The sequence below is a fragment of the Lutra lutra genome, chromosome 7, assembly GCF_902655055.1.
Source record: "Lutra lutra chromosome 7, mLutLut1.2, whole genome shotgun sequence".
Lineage (NCBI taxonomy): Eukaryota > Metazoa > Chordata > Mammalia > Carnivora > Mustelidae > Lutra > Lutra lutra.
In genome coordinates, this window is record NC_062284.1 from 129,332,519 (window position 1) to 129,353,032 (window position 20,514).

The window sequence follows — 20,514 nt, forward strand, 5'->3', positions numbered from 1 at the left end:
CAGTATCCAGAAGCACCAGTTTGCTCTCCCATTGCTTTTATTATTTTTACAAACTCCAGGTCACCCCAGAGAACCTTTACCCAGAGTGAAATTCAGGGATATACAGGATTAATAAAGGAGAAAAAAAAAAAAATCTCTGAACTATAGAAATCCCCAAATGTTTTTGGAGATTACAAGAGATTTAGAAAAGTAATCACAGGAAAATATGGGTCAAGCAACTGACTTTTAAAAAGATCAATGATATATTAAATACATAGATACACGTGCCGTAAATGTCGTGGAATCTAGTTTTTAAACAAATTTCATTAAACTATAATCATATTTTAAATGCACATTTCTGGCATTCATTTCTCAAGGCCCTGGATTAACACTCACAGAGGAATGGAATCATGCCAAAGTAAGTCGTTCTCGTGATTTGTTTAGTTTAAAAAGTTTTTTTGGCCTTTTTTGAGAAAAGATGATAAGGAGAGAGAACAAAGGGCCCTACCTTTGGCTAAGAGAAACCTCAGCAGTGTCACTATTCCTCAAATGCCTGGTATTTCTGGACCAAGCCAGAGCCCTCAGCATCCAGATCAAGAGCACTAAAGGGGAGAGAGAGGCTGAGGCAGCCAGGTAGAGTGTATGGAAAGATGGCTAATTCACAGGAGGGTTGTAAGAATTAAGAAATGAGAATAAGAAGATCCAAGGAGAAACCTAAGAGTAAAGGAAGGGGGTAAAAATGAAAAGAAAATAATACTGTATTATGTATTTGCAAGTTGCTAAGAAAGTACAGTTTAAATGTTCTCACCACAAAAAACAAACAAACAAACAAAAAACAGGGATTCTCTGACAGGATGGAGAGGTAAAAACTCTGGTGGTAATTGTTCTGCAGAATTTAAATGTATGAAATCAACATCTTGTACACCTTAAACCTACGCAGTGTTATACATCAATTCTATCTACATACAGCTGGGGGGTGTAGTTTACTTTTTTTTTTTTTTCAAATTCAAAAATGAAAGGACAAACATTTCATACTCACAATGAAAGATGTTTAACAGCTCAGAGAAGGAGAAGCGGTATAGCCTTTTCCTTTTTTGACTCAAATAGAGATTTCAAAAAACATACTGAATGAAGAGTAAACAGGACAATTGGCCTAAGGGGCATGAGAAGCCCTGGAGAAGAGGAGCCCCATGTGTTCTAGGGGCTGCATGTGTTTCTTTAAAGCCGCGTTTCCCAAAGCGTGTTGCACTGACCACCTACATCAACAACCTAGGGATGCTTCCTAACAGTGAAGATCCTGGGCCCCAACTGAGGAACCTAATACCTTAGAATCTTGGGGAAGAGTTTGGGGAAGGATCTGAATTTTAAGCAAATTGCCCACGTGATTCCCATGCTCACCATGAGTTGCATATAAATCAAATTTTGGTAAATTAAATTGTATGATAAATGCACTAAGAGGAATTGGTTAATGGAGCCCTTTAGTGGATCCTTTTGTAAAAGAAGGAATACTTTTAAAATGCAAATAACCCACCACCTGTGTTTTTTAAATTCAAATATGTACTTATCAGGCTTTATTAAGCTACATATGTAGCTGCAGGATTGCAACTCCAATGTTCGTATTCAACTTATGAGAATCTTAAATAGAAATATTAGGCCAATGCAGATCTGGGATCCTGATGTTAAAACTGGTTTTGCAAGCAATGAAGGAAAATGGACAAGAAACAGGAAGGTGAGAGGGAGAAACGATGCAACCATAATATGGGTTAAGTTTTGCTTTTGGAGAAGGAAATTTTATTCCCCTTTGAAGCACTTTTACATCAGTGCCTGCTCTTGTCCAAATCAATCCTCAAAGCTTACAGAATTAAGAGCTGGAAGTCAGGAATTCCAGAGTATCTAGGTCTATTCTGAAATTATTTCTGTCCCCTTCTATCCCCAGACACTCCTCCCTGCTGTTGAAAATCGCAGGTGCTCCCTCCAAATGAATGGAAGAACCAACAATCCACCAACCATGTGATTCAAGCACCTGCCATATGCAAAGACTGGATGAGGTAGTGGAGATACAGAAAGTATGATAGACGGTCACTAACCTCTAGGAATTCGGAGTCTAAGTAGGAAGATGTTATGTGTTTATATTTACATAAACATGCATACGGTATATATTACTGGCACCTAAGAGTGAAGTATAGGGGTTAAGATCAAGGACTTCAGGGCGCCTGGGTGGCTCAGTGGGTTAGGCCGCTGCCTTCGGCTCAGGTCATGATCTCAGGGTCCTGGGATCGAGTCCCGCATCGGGCTCTCTGCTCAGCAGGGAGCCTGCTTCCCTCTCTCTCTCTCTCTGCCTGCCTCTCCGTCTACTTGTGATCTCTCTCTGTCAAATAAATAAATAAAAAATCTTTAAAAAAAAAAAAAAAGATCAAGGACTTCAGAGCCAGATTTGAACCCTACTGCTATGACTGCAGTAAAGTTGCTCAACATCTCTGCACCTTGATTTCCCTATCTGCAAAATCTGGATAACAACAATGCCAAATTCATAGGTTGTTCTGGGGATTAAATAAGTGAATATACATACAACTGGGCTTGAACATGGTAAGGGCTTTACAAGGATTATTATTTTTATTTTTATTATGCCATAAAAACACACTGACATGTGGGCCAACAGCGGGCACAATGCCTGACACACAGTTGGTGCTCAGTACCTGTTTGGTGACTGAATGAGGAATGAATGAATGAATGGGTCATTCCTACTTGTCAAATGATGAATTCAGGCAATAAAGATCACAGGACTATAAGGAGGGCCCTGGATGTACAGGAAAGGTTTTAGGAGGAAAGTGAGATTTGAAACAGATACTGGAAGATGGTTTAGGATTTAGAGAGATGGAGGACACTCCAGGTAACACCACCAGCTCCCAGGACCACAGAGTGAATTTGTAAGGACTTCCCTATTCAGTGCTCCAGGAGTACCTAGGACACTGCCAGGCACATGGTTGGCATGTAATACATGCTATTCAAATAATAACAGACACATATAAACAGTTCATATAAGGAAGAAATGAAAGGTGATCTTAAGGATGAGAATAAGAACCACTGTAGGAAGGCCTTGAATTTCAAGGCTAAGGAAAATAGACTTGATCTTACAGCTGATGGGACAGAGTGAGGGTTCATGGTCAGGGGAATGACCCAGGGAAAATGATGTTGAGGAAGATTGCTTTGGCAATGGTGCAGACAGGATAGATGAGAGGGAAAAGAACAGAGGCAGAAAGATCAGTCACAGGCAGAGGGTCTAGATTAGAATCATGGTAGTGGGGAGGAAAAGGAAAAAGAGGATCCAACAGGCTTTGGGTGACCGATGAGATGCTTCAGGGGAGGCGTGGATGGGAGGCTGAGTGAACATTGTCAGAAACAGGAAGGTGGGGTGGGGTGGGAGATGAACGGGGGGCGAGGGCAATGATGAGTTCTGTTTTAGGCACGATGAGTTGAGGAAACAGAAGAATCACTCAAGCAAAAATGTCTACGATGTATCTTAAAATGTAGGACTAATGTCTGTGAGAAAGTCAGGACAAGTATCAGGGTGTATCACAGCCACTTCCTGGAAGAAGGTAAGTCAATGAACCCTCCAAGAAAAAGGGGCTTGTGGACTGAGTCTTAACTGGGAGAGATGGGACAAGTATTAAGGTATTTTGGAGGTTCTTTTTTTTCCATCGTATTCAACATTAAAATAAAATTTTATATTCAAAAAAGAAAAAGGAACTATGTGGCTTTCAAATATAGATACAGAAAATAATGCTCAAAAAATCTTAACTGAGAAGGATATAATTAGTAAGGGAAAAAAAGGAATCTATGCTGGGTGTGTGTTATCTGTGTGGCTGATGAGGAAGGGGGAAAAAGGAAGATTGGCCTTCCCATCAACCACAGAAACAGAGGGTCAGCTGCAGCCCTCTGGACTACATAGCCAGCCCTGGGACTAGCATCTGGCTGGGTCTGGAGTTTGGCATTTATTCTGGGTGTGATGCTCCAGAGAAGAACGGCCTGGAACAGGGACTCAGGGAAGCAAAAGGGACAACATCTTTCACAACAGTCTCACCATGGGCTCTGGATTTGAATAAATCCTCAACTAAGACTCAAAAGCCAGCTCCATAAAAGTTCACCTACTGGAGGAGGGTAGGGAACAGGAGGTAGACTCAGAAGAGCCTTTGACCGGTGGGATATTGAGAATTGCCAACACTGAATTCCTGTGGAACTATAATGCCTTAAAAAAAAAATTACCGAAAATTTGAAAGCAATGGACGTGTCCATCTAGATGTCACGCCCTGACAGAATGCTGCCCTAGCTAGATCCAGAGACCATTCTGGATCCCAACAAGATGTCTGCTATGTATACCCATCCCCTCACTCTTTCTAGTGCTTTATTCCACCCTTCTTTTGCCTACCTATCTCTGTGCACAGGTTCTCATGGCAGATGTAAGAACAAGAGAAAAAGATATACAAAATTGAAACTGCCTTAGAACAGACAGCAAATCATATGTAAATTATATGCAAAATATACGTATGGCCTTCTAAACTCTGCTACGTCCTTTGGGAAAATCCCCATGGAGATAGCAGCTTTTGCAGCTTGGGAGAATGGAAACGGCTATGAAAGCAAAGTCATTTGTAAGCAGCTGTGGCCATCATGAAGCCTGTCATGAGAATGACTGATACGGAGAATAGAAACCATTTACTGAAACAGGCAAGAGGAAGACGCAGTGTTCAGGAACCAGGCCAGAAGTTGAAGGCCTTCATAATTTAAGCTAATATGGTTTCCCCCTCAAACCTATAATATCCCACCCACCTCAGATGGTTTTCAATCCATCCTACTTTCCTTCATTTTGCCTGAGTAAGTAGGGAAAGTGTTTCAAGGGAAGAAGGAAATCACTCATGGGGTTAAAAAAAAAAAAAAAAAAAAGATTCAGGAAAAAAAAAAAAGCACGTTATCTCTGCCAAGACTTTTCTTTCATTCACTTTCAGGGTAACTTTTATCCCCGTTTAAAATCCACATATATCATTTCTTTTTCCATACTGAAGTAGAGAAATTAAATGTCACTAATTGCTATAAGTGCCAAGTGCTAACGTTGAATTCTTATGAAGCCACAAGGACTTTTTAAAAGAGTAATTACATAAAATCAGAAGGTAATAGAAACATTCATCGATATTTCCAGAGGAACTAAGGAGATCGTGAATGTGGTAGGGGGTGGGACCCAACGAAGAGAAGCCACAAGTGACTGTGGCTATAAGCTGACTGGGAATTTGGAAAAGAAGGAGAAAGAAGAAATTCACATGTTAACATTTTAAGCACTTAAAAGAGGAAATTTCATGATCTTGGGAAAAAGAATAATGACAGCCCCTAATAGCTGCTGATGGTTCATATAGACAAGGCACGGCTATATGTCACCTCATTAAATATAACTCTATAAGAAAGGCATTGCTATGATTTTGATTTTACAGGTAAGGAAACCAAGGTCTAGAACCAAAGTCACACTAATTAGTGCGGGGTGAAGTGAGGATTCTAAGCCAGCAGATGGACTCTCCAGACGGCGATGATAACCATAACACTAGCTACCCGGCCTCCTTCAGTGCTGGTGGAGAAAGGAGGAGACATGTCTTGGAGAATTCAGCAGCAGAAAATATGCCTGAATACTAACTCAACTTCATTTATGACTCTGGTCCAGCATGATATAAGGAATACTGCAGGGAGTCCTTTTGAAAGGCCACTATCTCCCTCTCCCTAAGCCCCACCCCAAGATTCTACTAAAACATGAAGCTTTTCCTTTGGAGGCATTTCTTAGGGTTATTAAGCCATCTCCCCTCATTAAAATGCAAACCTGAACAGGAGACACACTTGGGGTCTCCAGCCATTGACCCCACTCCACATGTGATGTCATCAGAAAGCCAAACTAAAGATCTTCCTTCAAAGACAAGGGCAGCACGGGGACTCGTATGTACAGGAAGGACAGTGACATGAAGTCACAGGTTGAGGAAGCCTGCCACTGTGTATAGGAGAAAGGACTCAGGAGACAGGGCAGGACAGGGGAGAGGAACATTTAAAGGAAGAGTAGGTCTGAAAGAAACCTCCATCTACTTCCATAACTGTGCCCAAGACCAGCCCTTCCCTGGGCAATTCCCTGACCTTCGTCATGGATTTCAATGTCCTTGTTCTATCAGGGCTTCACTAATAGCTTGTATCAGAACTTAGGCCTGCTCAACATTCTGATGAGTCACCTGGCTAAAAACATTAATTGGCATGTGTCTGGATGTTGTGATGAACTAAAGCTGAAAGGAATAGCTAATTTGTTAGATAATAAAATCAAGGTCCAAAAGGATATGAGCAGGAAAAAGTGAGATTGAATCTTAAGGGACAAATGTAAATTCTGACACTTAAGCACAATCCCCCACTTCTCCTCAAAATAAAAAGAAGACAATAGTGCTACCTCTTCTCAACATGGAATGTACCAAACCTAGGGTTTTGGTTCAGAGAATGGTGCCATACACTAGGAAGGACATTGACAAGGCAAAATGTGTCCAAAGGAGAAGAAAATCGGGGAGTCCAGAAGCATGTCACACACAGCCTGAACTGGAACAAGCTAGAAAAAGACACAACAACTTCCTCCAAGTATTTTTAAAGTTGAACATGCAAGATATGGGGGCAAGCATATTTGGCCAGAACACAGAGTCAAGTAATAGGGGAAGCCTCATGTGCCAGAAATGTGGTAGAAGAGAGTCAGAGTAGGGTTTTTGGAGATAAACTACCAAGAATCCATTCCAACTCAAAGACACTATGCCTTTATGAACCAAGATGATCTTCAATGAGGCCAAGAAACTATTGGGTTGACTCATACCAAACTGATAATTGACTACTTTTGGCCTATAAAAATGACTATTTTAAATGGTTCAAACTAATACTCTCAGATCACCACCCAGAATCAAAAAGGTAGAGACTAAACAAAGCTTCTGTCAATCATCTAACAGTGATCTGAGCACTTGGGACAATCACCTATTTACATATATGTTTCTGGCCTTTCCATGAGCCTTGAACAGTACTGGGGATGAACTGAATAGTCAGACTGATGACAAAGAGAGCCTGTGCTTAACTCTCCAAGGCAGGAGCCACCCAGGTCCCAGCATCTGGATTTGCCCTTCCATGATGCCACTGTGTGCCTTTCTCACCACTAAGCCCTTTGTAGGATATAACTATCCTAGTGCACTCACTGTTTGCCTCTACACCAACTTTGTTCCTACAGCCTGGCGGCTGGACTGAATAGAAAGTATTTCTTCCAGTGTCACCCATGAATCACCAATAGCCCCTGCAGGGTATAGCCATAGGGTTGAGGAAAATATGCATCACCTTCCCAACCTATTCCATCTCTTGGGGGGTGGGGAGGTGGGTTGGGGTTTTCTCCTGCATGAATACAATACAAAGAAGAGAAATGGAGGCAGTCATGCTTATCACCCTAAGGGTTAAAAGATCAGTGACTGTGGCTTTTAGAAAAGACTCTTCCCAAAGGAGATGTTCTTACACTCCAACTGTCATGAACTTCTCTAAAACTGCTCTTTATTCATAAATGACATGAAGCTGGAAGGGCAGCTGATGTGCTAGATGAACGAATCTTACCCTAACACATCATGGCGTGTTGGATTTTAAAAATCCAGGGCTGAATTGAACAAAATCAAAGAATGATCCAACGAAGTCAAATAAACCATCGCACAGTGTTAGGAAGGGGAGAGAAATGGTTTAGGAGCAGTGCACAAGAATTAGTCAAGGGGCACCTGAGTGGCTCAGCCATCAAGCATCTGCCTTGGGCTCAGATCATGATCCCAGGGTCCTGGGATCGAGCCCCACATCAGGCTCCCTGCTCAGCAGAGTGTCTGCTTCTCACTCTACCTCTCCCTCTACCTCTCCCCTCAAATCATTCTCCTTCATAAAAATAAAAATCTTAAAAAAAAATAGTCAAGATCTTCAATGACTTTAGTTCAACATCATGCTATAGTCATTAAAATAATAAGGAAAGGTATTTGGTGCCACCATTAATAGACGTAGGAAGTCTAGAAAAGGGGAGCAGTGGGATCACTCTATAATGAACTGGCTGGGGATACGTCCATAATACTGTTTGTGGCATGGGCATGCTTCTTTGGAAACGATGCAAAAAATAATAATAATTTTTCAGAAAGCAATGACCTGGATGAAAGAACTTAAAACCCTTGTATGAGAATGCCCAAGGAAACTGGAGATGTTTTGGCCTTTAGGGGAAAAAAAAAAAATCCTTAAAGACCAAAAGCCCTGTCTTCAAACACTGGGAGTGTAATTAGATCTATTCCGTGTGTCTCCAAGGGCTGGAAGCAATACAGGTGGTAAAAGCTAGAGTGAGTCAGAATAAGGAAGGCTTTGGAACATTCAGTGCTCTTTAGAACGGGATGGAACGGCAAAAGGAGCAATGAGCTTCTCATCACTGTAGGGGTTCAAGCCAAGTCTGAATGAAACCTTATAGAAAAAGATTCAAACATCAGGTGCACAGAGAGCCTTGAAAACATTTTGGATCCTTTTCCATCCCTGAAATGCTGTTTCTAACAATAAAGTTTTATGAGGACATACAATGTGGTAGGTAGTGGGGACTCAGGCATGGATACATCTCTGTTCTCGAAAAGTAAGACACTCCATGTCCTTCAAAAGCCCACAGTGGTCAGCGAAGAGGCTTGTGGGGGACAATACACAACTGACTGTAATGTATTATGATGATGGTTCTACAAGCCCCATCACCTAAGATGCCACTGGAGCTTGAAGTAGTGGGGTCATTCATTCCATCCTTCCTTCCACCTGCCCCCCTAACTTCCTGTCTTCCTTTAATGTTTAAAAGGTAGAAAATAGTGGTTAATGCTGGAGCGTTAAGTTCCTTTACCTTCCAGATCACCTTCATTAAAAGAGTGGTTCTCAAACTTTGGTCATATCAGAATTCCCTGGAGGAAATGTCTTACTTTAATGAGCCTGGATCTCCGTTATTAGTTCTCCAGGTGATTCTGATGCTTACCAAACTTTACAAACCACTGCTCTAAATCCTCCAAAACCTGAATTCAGATCCCAGCTCTACCTCTTACTAGCCATGGGATTCTGAGCCGGTTAGCTCTTCCGTGCCTCCTTCCAGGAAACTATCTTCTCAGGATCACTGTGACAATCATGTGTAACCATGTATGGGCAGCACTTAGCACTTCTTAGGGAACACAGAAAGGGCTTGAAAGGAGGTAGTCACGGCTCTTATTATTCAGAAGACTGGTACATCTGGGTCTTCTCTCTGCCCCGCCTCCCACGTCTCGCCAATGCCAGTTTTCCAACAAAGTGGCGGCATTAGCAGACCACCTTCCCAGTGCAGCCCCCAAGGCTTCCCTCCATGGTCCACAAGGGACCCACTGTCCCCAACTCTCAGCTGTATTCCATCTCCCAACTCCTTCTGAGACCCAGCCCCACAAACTGACAAGCTCAGCCCAGGTCCTTCCCAGACCTTGCTAGGTAGGTCTACAGAGGGGGAGGGTCTCCGAGGCTGTCATAACCGAGCTGTATGATTTAACCGAGTTACATGGAAGTTCTCTGGCCTCAGTTTCCCACCTGTACAAGGAGGGAATTGGTCTAGAAGAGTTTCTCTGTGGTCTCACCGATGGTATTTTGGGGATACAAATGTTTGAATCAGACTCTTCTGTACACTACAATGTATTCAGCATGCATTGCTTCTCCTTAAAGCCACCAATGCCCATGCATCATCGAGCAATAAATGTACACTGCACATGTTTGGCAGGACCAGGGGCGGGAACAGTACTATCCCACTGAGACTACATGATATTTCTAATGAATCTTTCCAGCTCTAACTCTGACTTTGCAGTCCAGAACTGAGAAAAAAACCAGGACCCTAACCAGCATCCCAGCGGGTCTGCCTTGCCAAGACAGTAAAGATCATGATTTTAAAATATTCTAGAAAAAGGCACTAAGGCCCAGTGGTCTGCTTCCTTAACTTAGCTACAGCTGGAGGCAGGCTGGGAAGCAGCTCCCTACTCACACTTATTCATCAAGAAGAGCTACAGCAGCCAAGGGGGTCTTCCTAGGCCCCTGTGGGCAACTGGCTGGAAGCTGATCACTGTCAGCCCAGCCAAGGGCCCCCTTCCAATCCAATTACACACAGCCCTGGTGGATTTCCCACTGCCTGCATCCTCCACTGACCCGAGCCCAAGATGGGCACTGAATAAAATTCGATTACCTCCCGTCTCAGGGTGAACCCCTATACAAAAAGCAGACTTTTTTTCAGAGAAGTGAGGAGTAAAACTAAGAGCTGAGTCCCAAGCACTATTTATTCACTGACCCAGTATTTATTATTCCATTCCCACTACATACTGGCACTGATCTGGACCCAGAGCACAGAAAGAGTGAACAGGAGTGTACCTCTGTGGAGTGTATGTCCTGCTGGAACTCACCATGAGTCATCTCTCGGGACAGACACACCAGGGTTTGCATCCTGCTCTGCCACTTTTTACTGGATAAAACTGGTGAGTGGACATTCCTGAGCCTCAATTTGCTTGTGTGTGGAATGGGTCTATTAACAAAATCTACCTCCTGAGGCTGTCAAAAGAATTAAATGATGCATGCCAAAATAGAATTTAACTCCTGGCTCAAAATACAAGCTCAGTGAATGCCATGTGTTTTCCCTAATAAATAAAGGAGAAAAGCAAATGGGGCTATTGCCCAAAAGAAGAGGAAGGAAAAGACAAAATATGTTATGGTTAGCACTGGAGTTAGGAGCCTTACGTCTTCCGTAAAAGAGAAGGCACTTTCCTGATTGCTATTGCCTGAGCATCTCATCCATCTAGTCATGGATCCTCAGAATGAAAGAAGCCTGAGAGGCCATCTGATTCAAGCCCTTCACATCAAAGAAAAGACCCTTAACGCCCAGAGATGTTTCATGACTTACCCAAGGCCACACAACCCCCAGGGAAAGTAGCAGAACCAGAAGGAAACAGAATGACAGGACAGAAATCCCTGCTAAGTGTTTCAATCCTGGTACCTACCATACCTGGTCCTGACCCTGGGCAAAGGTAACGTCTTGGAGCCCTAGGTTCCTCATCCATGACGGGTGCCTGGCACACAGTGGGACCTCTGTGAATATCGGTCCCCTTGCCTCCCTCCACTCTTTGGGATTCCTCGGCCTCATTTCAGAGAAGTGGTGGCCAGGATCTAAGTCTGAGGGATCTCATCACTGAGGACATAAAGATCAGGACGGATGGGAGAGAATGTGTCACAAGGGAAGCATAGCAGATGTCTTTTTTTTTTTTTTAAGATTTTATTTATTTGACAGACAGAGATCATAAGCAGGCAGAAAAGCAGGCAGAGAGAGAGGAGGAAGCAGGCTCCCCACTGAGCAGAGAGCCGGATGCGGGGCTCGATCCCAGGACCCTGGGATCACGACCTGAGCTGAAGGCAGAGGCTTTAACCCACTGAGCCACCCAGGCACCCAGCAGATGTCTTTTGAGGACTTCTCCAGCATTGGGAGCATGCCTCCGAACAGTGTGGGAGACCAGGACAGGCAAAAGAATGTCTTTTCTTTTTAAACTTCTCTGAGGCCATCTTGACCTGTGTGAAATGAAAACGTGTGGAAAGGATCAAATGAGCTAACTTAGAATACGAGCTAATTTACACATGACTTACTACGTGCCAGGCACTGTTCTAAAGACTTGACATGCATGAACTCACGTAATCTTCACAAGAGCCACGTGAGGTAGGTATGTACTGTCCCCATTTTACAGATGAGGAAAGTGGGACCCACAATGGGAAGTTAACTTAAACAGCACCTACTGTTCATACTGGGAGAAAGCCAGGATGTCAACCCAGCCATCTGGCTCCAAGTCTATGCTCTAACCCAGGGGTGGCAAACTTTTTCTGTAGCAGGCCAGATGGTAAGTCTTCTAGACTTGTCTCGCCACACAGCTACTCCACTCCGCCTTCGCAAAGCAACCAGAGACAAAGCAGAAATGAAGAAGCGTGCCTGTGTTCTGATAAAACTTTATGAACACTGAAATTGGAATTTCATAAAATATGTGCATTACAAATTATTCTTTTGACTGCTTTCAACTATTTATAACGTGAAAAGCCATCTGTAGCTCAAAGGCCCTACAGAAGGAGGCAACGGGTTGGAGTTAGCCCCTGAGCCCCTGAGGGAACCCTGTGCTATCCTGAGTTACCCTGCCTCACTTTGTAAACTCTTAGATGGAAAGTGCCGGAACAGTGATGGCCACAGACTCAGTGGCCAGGAAGTGTTCGTTCCCTTTCCCTTCCCTAATCCTGGTCACCCTCCCAACCCCTGTGTACCCAGAGCCATGTTGCGCTGTGTACCCAGGAGAAGAGACAAGAAACCTGCAGTCATGTGGTGGACTGCACCTTCCTCAGTAGACACAGCCCCGCTGGCGCCAAAGAGGAGGAAAAGCCAGACACTTCAGGTCAGTGGGTCTCAAGCCTTGATGTGTGCATACCTGGGTGTCTTGGTAAAAAGCAGATTCTGACTCAGCAGCTCTGGGGTGGGGCCTGAGATTCTGCTTATCCAACAAGCTCCTGTGTGAGGCCAGTGTTGTGGTTCTGGGGGTCTGTCTCTGAGCGGTAAGTTCTAGGGCAAACCCTTTGTGTCCATCACACAAGTCAGACACAACAGTGCTGCGTCCTGACTTCAGGTTCAGCGTCCCTCAGGCTGGACTCCCTGGAGACAGGGCAGGGCTCAGGATAAATCACCAGGTCCGGTCTCTCAGGACAGCCCCAAGATGACTGAAACTGAGAGGGAAGACACCGAGGGCAGAGATCAAGAGCGGGCAGAAGGAGGCTCCAGCAGAGGCCGTCAGTTGCTTCGGGCAACAGCACGCCGGGACCTCCTCTGGGCCCTGGCAGACAGCGGCCCCTCCTCCCACGCCTGCCAAGGCTCTGACGGACCGAAGCAAGAGGCCTATTTCCTCATCGGGCCTCTGAATAACTAGGGCACTTCCACAAGGTCACAGTTATTCATTTAAATTCCAGCTCTAATCAGCAGGCAGAGCCTGAGAAATTATCCCTTCTGAAGAGAAAGACTGTCATTGGAGCACCAGAAGCAGCCCCTCGTGGCTGCAGGGAGAGGCACTGGGGGAGGGGAAGAGAGGGGTCTTGGGCCCACAGGCCCCAGCACTGTTCTCTGCCCCCCTAGATCCTTCCTCTCCTCCAAAGGGCTTGTTCTCCCCTTGGCAGAGAGTTCTGGAACACACAGGAAGAGGGAGAGAGCAGAGGGCATAGCATGGTAGAGAAGGGGCTGGTACTGCCCACAACTGACACCCCAGGCAGCACAGGAAGACCAGTGACAAATCCCAGTGGGCCAGGGGCATGTGATAAATGCCTGACAGGGGTCTCCTCCAGGCCACCAATGTGTTACCAAGCCTTGGTAGATGTCCCTTCCCCACCCCGGACCTCAGTTTTCTCCTCTAAAAAGTAAAATAGTTGTCCTTTTGAGCTGCCTCAGGACCTTACAGACACACAATGCCCTGGTACTTGTTCCCACACTTTCTGCACAATGAATATTTTTGAGGCCCTACTATGTCCCACGCACCACACAGAAAGTCAAGAATGCAGACCCTGACAAGCAGCGCCCCTGGCCCACAGCTCTTTCTTGGAAATGCCAGGGTTTCAAAGAGAGAGAATACAAGCTTTAGAGGTAGACGGATGTGAGATCCTGGTCTCTTACTAGCAGCCGGAGACTGTGGGCAGTTACCGACCCTCTCTGAGGCCTCTCTCATCTGAGAGAGGATGGTAATACCCACCCGGGAGGATTGATGTGAAGAGTTAAATCAGAATGGAGTGTCCCTCCTCTCCTTCACCACATTGGCCTGATGCTACCCTATTATCCTAACCTCCCAACTCAAGACCAGATGGAGGAAGAGGGGCCGTGGGTCTTCCCACATGGAAGTGCAGGAGGTATGGCCCGCCCCTCTTCTCCTGAGGGTTTCCAGCACAGTCTCTCTGCGCCCCCAGCCTGTCTCCTGGACCTTGGGGAAGGTGCCTCTTGGGGGCCCTCATCGCCAATGGCTTCCAGTAGGTTACTTCTCACCGACACCCTCAGCACGTAAAATTGATCAATCATCCCTCACAGCCTTCCCGCCACCCCTGGGTAAACAGTTACATTAGCTCATAAAATCCCCAATTTGTCTTCCTGTGGGAAGGGGGAAAAAACTCCAAGAACCACTCAAGGCACCTGGTTTCAGAGCCGCAACCCTGCTGGCTCTGCGTTGCCTGGGTGGCTCCGAGAGGCGGGAGGAGGCAGTTCACCTCAGCCCGGGCTGGGCACCTCGGTGGCCTCCCGCCCTGTCCTGCCCCAGGGAAAGGTTCAGAACTGGTGACCCGTTTCCAGCTCAGAAACCACAAAAACCAAGGGGCTGGGTGGGGAGATAGAGGATTGGCAATCAGCTCCTGACACCTCAAGGGCAGTAGAGTGGCGGATATGGAATCAGGCTGGAAGCCCCTCTTGACCCAGCTCCTGGATGGCTGGGTGACCTCAACATGTCATTTAACCTCCTGGCCTCAACTTCCTCAGCAGAAGAATGGGGCTCAGCGGACACACCTCAGAGGGTTATTAAGGGAATAAGATAAGAGAGTGGCTGTGCAATTGGAACAGGGTTGTGAGGTGCTAGTTACAGTTGCTGTGATGTGAGGGAGCGTCACCTACTGACCTCCACCCCTCTGGAAAGATAGACAGGAGCCTGTGTGTCTGTGGCATTTCACTCCACCATACTGTTTCATCCAGGACCAGTAGGCTTTGTGAGAATTACAAAATGGCGCCCTCCCCCCTACCCTTGGTCAGAGGCAGCCCCACAGTGGCGGGATTTCATTCCCACAACACATACAAGTCAACACGGGGACCCTGGGTCACATCTCCGCCAGGAACCAGGAGGAAGAGGGGTTGAGCCAACTGGCACTTCTACAAACAAAACTTGAAGTGTTGGGCTACCTCACTACCTTAAGGTATTTCAGAAAACATCATCTTAACAGGGAGGCCTTTCCTGAGACTCCTCTATAAATTAGCAACTTAGTTTTTAACAGTTTCATCTTTCTCCCCAGTGCTCATCACCCACCCTTGCATGTAATATACATAATACATACATATATGTAATATGTATAATGTGTGTGTATATATAGTTCATTGTTTTCCCTTGAGTAGAATAAAAGATCCATGAGGACAGCGATTGTTTTCTATTTTGTCCACTGTTCTATTCCTAGTGCCTACAACAGTGCTTGGTACACAGTAGGTTCTCAATAAATATTTGAGTAAAATATTATTAAATACAAAATTGGGGCGCCTGGGTGGCTCAGTGGGTTAAGCCGCTGCCTTCGGCTCAGGTCATGATCTCAGGGTCCTGGGATCGAGTCCCACATCGGGCTCTCTGCTCAGCAAGAAGCCTGCTTCCCTCTCTCTCTCTCTCTCTGCCTTCCTCTCCGTCTACTTGTGATCTCTCTCTGTCAAAAAAAAAAAAAAAAAAAAAAAAAATCTAAAAAAAAAATAAATAAAATAAATAAATAAATACAAAATTAATCTAATGGAATCTTCCTAGGAAATGCTGTCCTATGCATCAGTTAGAACACTGTTTATTTTCAAAAGTAGGGTGTGGAGAGAAGAAAACAAAGACAGTGAAACCCTATTTATTAGCTGGGAGATAACTGTATTATTCTTTTATGTTATGTAATATACCACATAAATCAATGGCCAGAAACCCTACTTAAGTCTGGTTGATTCTTCTAGATAGTAAAAAAAAAAAAAAAAAAAAAAAAAGGATAAATTCATTTGGGGAAAAAAAAACTGCTAATAATGAAAACATCATATTATCTCTAAAGAAAAATAGACAATAGTCCCATTAGTTAGGAAATGTTTACAAGACCTTCAACTGCTGAAAATTTTCAGTGATGGAATTTTCAGTGTGTTCCAATGGAGTGTGCATGGGCTTTGGAGTCACAGAGTCCTAAGTTCAAATCCCAGTGCTGCCACTGATGAACCCTACAACCTTGGGCAAATGGCATAAACTGCTGGCCCTCAATTTCCACTATATTAAAATGGAGGATATAACAGTACCTACACCTTGTATCGATACTGTAAGAATTCAACATTAAAAGGACTAAACAAGAAAGTGTATGTGAAAATAGCTGAGAATGACAATATTCCCTTCTTACTTGGTAGCGTTAATTACTCCTCTTAAATCAAAATTCTATCCAGTTTAGAAAAGTCTCCAAATCATTCTAAGTCATCTGATACTTTTTATCCGTATATGGTTGTATCCTCTCATATGAGCTTGTGTGTGTGTATTTGTGTACACATGTGTGTGCACACACAGACACACAGACAATGCTTACAGTTAGAACTCTGGATGAATGTGCATTTTAGCAAAAGAAATGCACAATTAGCATAAGAATGGCTCTTCCGTTTGTTCATTGACAAAAACCACTCCTCTTCTTTTTCTTTTTTTTTTTTTTGTTAATACAGTGAGCATGTATTGGTTACATAACCATTTAAAAACTGCGAATTTCATTATGAGGTGGGGAGAAAGCCATTTCTTAGAATAAAAAGAAAGAAGACTTCTTTCACCCACATATTTTCCATGCTAAGTATGTCATATCTTCAACTTTTAACCACATGAAGCTATAGAAGATAAGTAGATCTAGATATGATAAGGCAAAAATGCCCATTAAATTGGAGAATTCATATCTTAAGGATATCTTTAAAAAAATATTTCCAAAAGTGCTCATTTTCCACTTCTTTGATTCACCCAGAAATGTTAATCAGAAGGAGGTGACTGTATAAGCATGGGAATCACATTCCTTTGGTTTTAAAATGGTTTTCAAAACCAATACGAATACATCAATTCAAGGCATTTCTTCTCAACCCAAATCAATGAAAATGCAGTGTACTTAGATCTCTGCTCTGTTTAGAGCCCCTAGAAAAAGGTCTCACTCAGAATCAAACCATGCACAATCTGGCAGAGGGGAAATTTCCACGGCAGCTGTGTAAACACAGAGACTCACCTGGACCTTGACTGACATCTGTGGCAGCATTTTCAAAGAGAGGGAAAGGCAGAGGAGAAAAAGGGGGAGAAAAAGGAAGAAGAGTGTTAGAAGCACACACACACACACAGTGCAATGTGCCCTTGCATGACTATCATGTTCATGCAAGACCCCAGAGGTACTCAGCTTCTGAGCACTTAGTTCTACCTTCACCCAAAAACCACCCATGCAAGCCGAGGGACCAAGCTCCCTTTCCACTGTGCATGTAGCAAGAGAGGTGAGCTGCACATCTGTCCGGAAAGATATCATCCTGGAATCAGATAGGGCTCTGGTCAAGCAGACTGGAATCCTGCAAGAATATTGGTTAAAATATTCTGGTTGATTTCTGCATAACACCACCCAAGCAAATCCTCCTTGCCTCCAGATACAGAACACTGGACATGATGTCAAGCAAGTTTCCCCGCAGAGAGAAAAAATAATAAACCACTTCCTTGAGGAACAAAGAAAAAGAGGCATGAGAATGGAGAGCAAGTTGCAGCATTATTTACGACATAGGACTGAAGGACAGATGATAACAAAACATTTATAATCCCCTCCCTCTCCAGTATTCCCAGTGACCATCCTTCATCACAGACAGCAGTGTGTATGCGGGAGATTGTGTGTGAGTAGATCATTTGCCACACAAATTGAAATTCTGCCTCCCCCTTTAATTTTTCTTCTTGCTTTTCACCCCATCATTAATGACAGGAATTGCCATTTGAAATCACTTTTCACAACTACAAATAGACATCCAGCCCTAGGAAGGTTGACATTTGAATTAAGCCAATGAACTTTCAAAAAATGAAGAGCGGTTTACTCCCATCATCCTCATGAACACAATCTCCTCCTCCTCCCCTCAAATGTAAGATAGAATCCTGCTGAGAAGCCAAATCGAAAGCAAGCCAGAGCTTTGTCAAAACCTCTACACCCGGGGCACCTGGGTGGCTTGGTTGGTTAAGCAACTGCCTTTGGCTCAGGTCATGATCCCAGAGTCCCAGGATCAAGTCCCACATTGGGCTCGCTGCTCAGCGGGGGGTCTGCTTCTCCCTCTCACCTCTCCCCTCTCATGCTCTTTCCTCTCATTCTACCTCTCAAATAAATAAATAAATAAAATCTTAAAAAAACAAACAAACAAACAAACCAACCTCTAGACCCAACCTGAAAGGATATACCTTTCTGAGGAGATGGAACAAGGGGCTGCTTCAGGAAACTATTGGCCATCCTAACAATCCCGGGTGACTCACTTAGAATCACAAAATGGTAGACCTGGGATACCCACAGACATCATCTAGCTTGATTCATTTTTGGTTAAGATGTGGGGGGATGAAAGAGGTTGAGAGACTTGTCCAAGGTCACACACTTAGTTCAGGTACAGAGACTACATAAGACTCTAGACCCCTTGAATCCCACCCAGTTCCACATTTGTTCAATGGAAACCCAGGTTCCTCAGAGGCATAGGGGGCCCAAATTCAGTTCATAGCTAAAGTGAGCACCCTGGAACCATGGAGGAGACCCTCTTAGCTACCCTATGAGTAAGTCATGGGTTTTATTTACTGTGCCTCTAATTTGCTGCAATCAGATTTGTCAAGCTTCAGCAAGATCCATAGACACCAGAACTCTTGCCCCAGGAAAATCCAGGTGCTGACCTAACAGAGCTGTGCCCCCACATCCAGGAGGGGCAAATTCACAGCAACAGCTAAGCATTTCTCCAGTGCACACCCTGTATTCCCTAGAAGCTGTATCTGCCCAAAGAGACTTCTAGAGAGCTCTGAATCATTCCTCAGCCACACCCCCTTTCAGATTTTCTGGTGAGTTGTTTGAGATTCAGGGTAGAGTGGCAGCAAGAAGAAAAGTGGCAAAATAGAAGAGATGGGAAGGGAAAACACTCTGTATAAATAACTAAGCAGGGCAATTAACTGTGACTGATGGACAGCCTAGAATAGTGGTCGTTAGAATACCCTTTCATTAAGCAGGATATCAAACTATTTACATGTGGGGGAGTTCAGTGGTGGGACTTTCAACACTGTTGTTCATGGAAACATGCTCTTGGAAGCACCAACACCCAAGGGAGGCAGGATATCATGGAACTCCAAAGTTCTTTCGAAACTAAGTTGCCCATTTGAACATTGTGTTTATAATCTTAAACTCTGGAGACAGACAGATCTGGGTTCAAATCCCAGCCTACGGAAAGGCTGTGGGTCAATCACAGAACTTTTGAGTTGTTTGCCTCAGCTATACAATGGGAAGAGAACAGAACCTCCTTCATGGCAGTGTTAGAAGATTAAATACTTTTAAAGCATTTAATTCAGTACAAGGCAAACACTGCATAAATATTACCTGTGCTGATTGTTACCAATTTGAATGACCACAGACAGAATTATCAAGAAATGTTGACCAGAAGGCTCCCTGGAAACACCAAGAGCCTACAGGAATTAAGGCTCTGTGTGTGTGTGTGTGTGTGTGTGTGTGTGTGTGTGTGATTTCAGTTCAACTCTTCTGCTTATGAATGAAGGGATCTGTTCCAGCCCTCCCCTCTCTTAGGTCTTTTTCCTCCCATCCTCCTCCTCAGTGGGAAGTAGGGCAAGGAGGAATTAAAAGGTTGTAGGAGAACAGGAACAGGGGTCCAAGAAAATTCCATTCCCTCCTAAAGCTTTAACTGGCCTCAGTTCTAGCCCTGGGCATAAAACATATAGCATCTCTTGCCAAAGAGGGGCAACAAGAACACCAAGAAAAACCTCCTTCAGTGAGGGGTCAGGGTCCAGCCTCAGTTTCTAGTTGTGTCAGGGAGCTGGAGGCAGTTCTGAGCATTGTGTCTAGCATGAAATAGAGACATATAGTGTAACCTGGCCCCTGTCCCAAGAAGCAGTGAGTAATTTGGATCTCCACATTCAATTCTGACCAACAGAATGAAATGGCAATGCCTGACAGGGGCAGGAGGGAATCAGAACCTCAACCATATTCACCTGTTATACTGTCTGTCCATGCTTTACCCCTTCTTTGTGTCACAAGTCCCAGCTATCTTTTGGGGAACCCTTTCCCACCCTTAATCCATGCGGCTTGGTAAAGATGACCCCACCTTAGCTCTAAGTGTGGCCATGTGACTCAGGCCAGGCCATAGGAATTGGCGCAGAGAGCAAGATCCACAGCTGGATTGCCAGGATTCAGGCTCTTGGTCTACAGGCTGTGTAGACCTTGGGTCAGCTACTAGATCTTTCTGTGCTTCAGTTCTATCATCTGTAAAATTGGTATGATAATAGTCCCTATCTCCTAGGGTGGTTGTGAAGAGCTTGGAACAGTACCTACCTTTAGAAAGCCCTCAACATTAGCTTGTAATTTTATTACCTTCATATACGAGAGGACAAGAGTATTAAAAGTCTTTCCTGTGGTCACACAGGCAAGGAAGGCTGATCTAGGATGCAGCTGAGGGTGTTTCTGACT

General features: G+C 44.3%; 1 protein-coding gene across 27 annotated transcripts in view; it reads right to left on the reverse strand.

The window, feature by feature from the left end:
• NRXN3 (neurexin 3) overlaps positions 1 to 20,514 on the reverse strand; it is a 1,668,422-nt gene that overhangs the window by 1,466,771 nt on the left and 181,137 nt on the right. For 18 of the 27 annotated variants that reach the window (XM_047738119.1, XM_047738137.1, XM_047738129.1 and 15 more), the window contains one exon: positions 17,059 to 17,076. The exons of the other annotated variants lie outside the window; for them this stretch is intronic. In XM_047738119.1, coding sequence (XP_047594075.1) covers positions 17,059 to 17,076 — 18 coding nt within the window. The remainder of the gene's footprint in view (positions 1 to 17,058; positions 17,077 to 20,514) is intronic. 27 annotated transcript variants of the gene reach the window in all.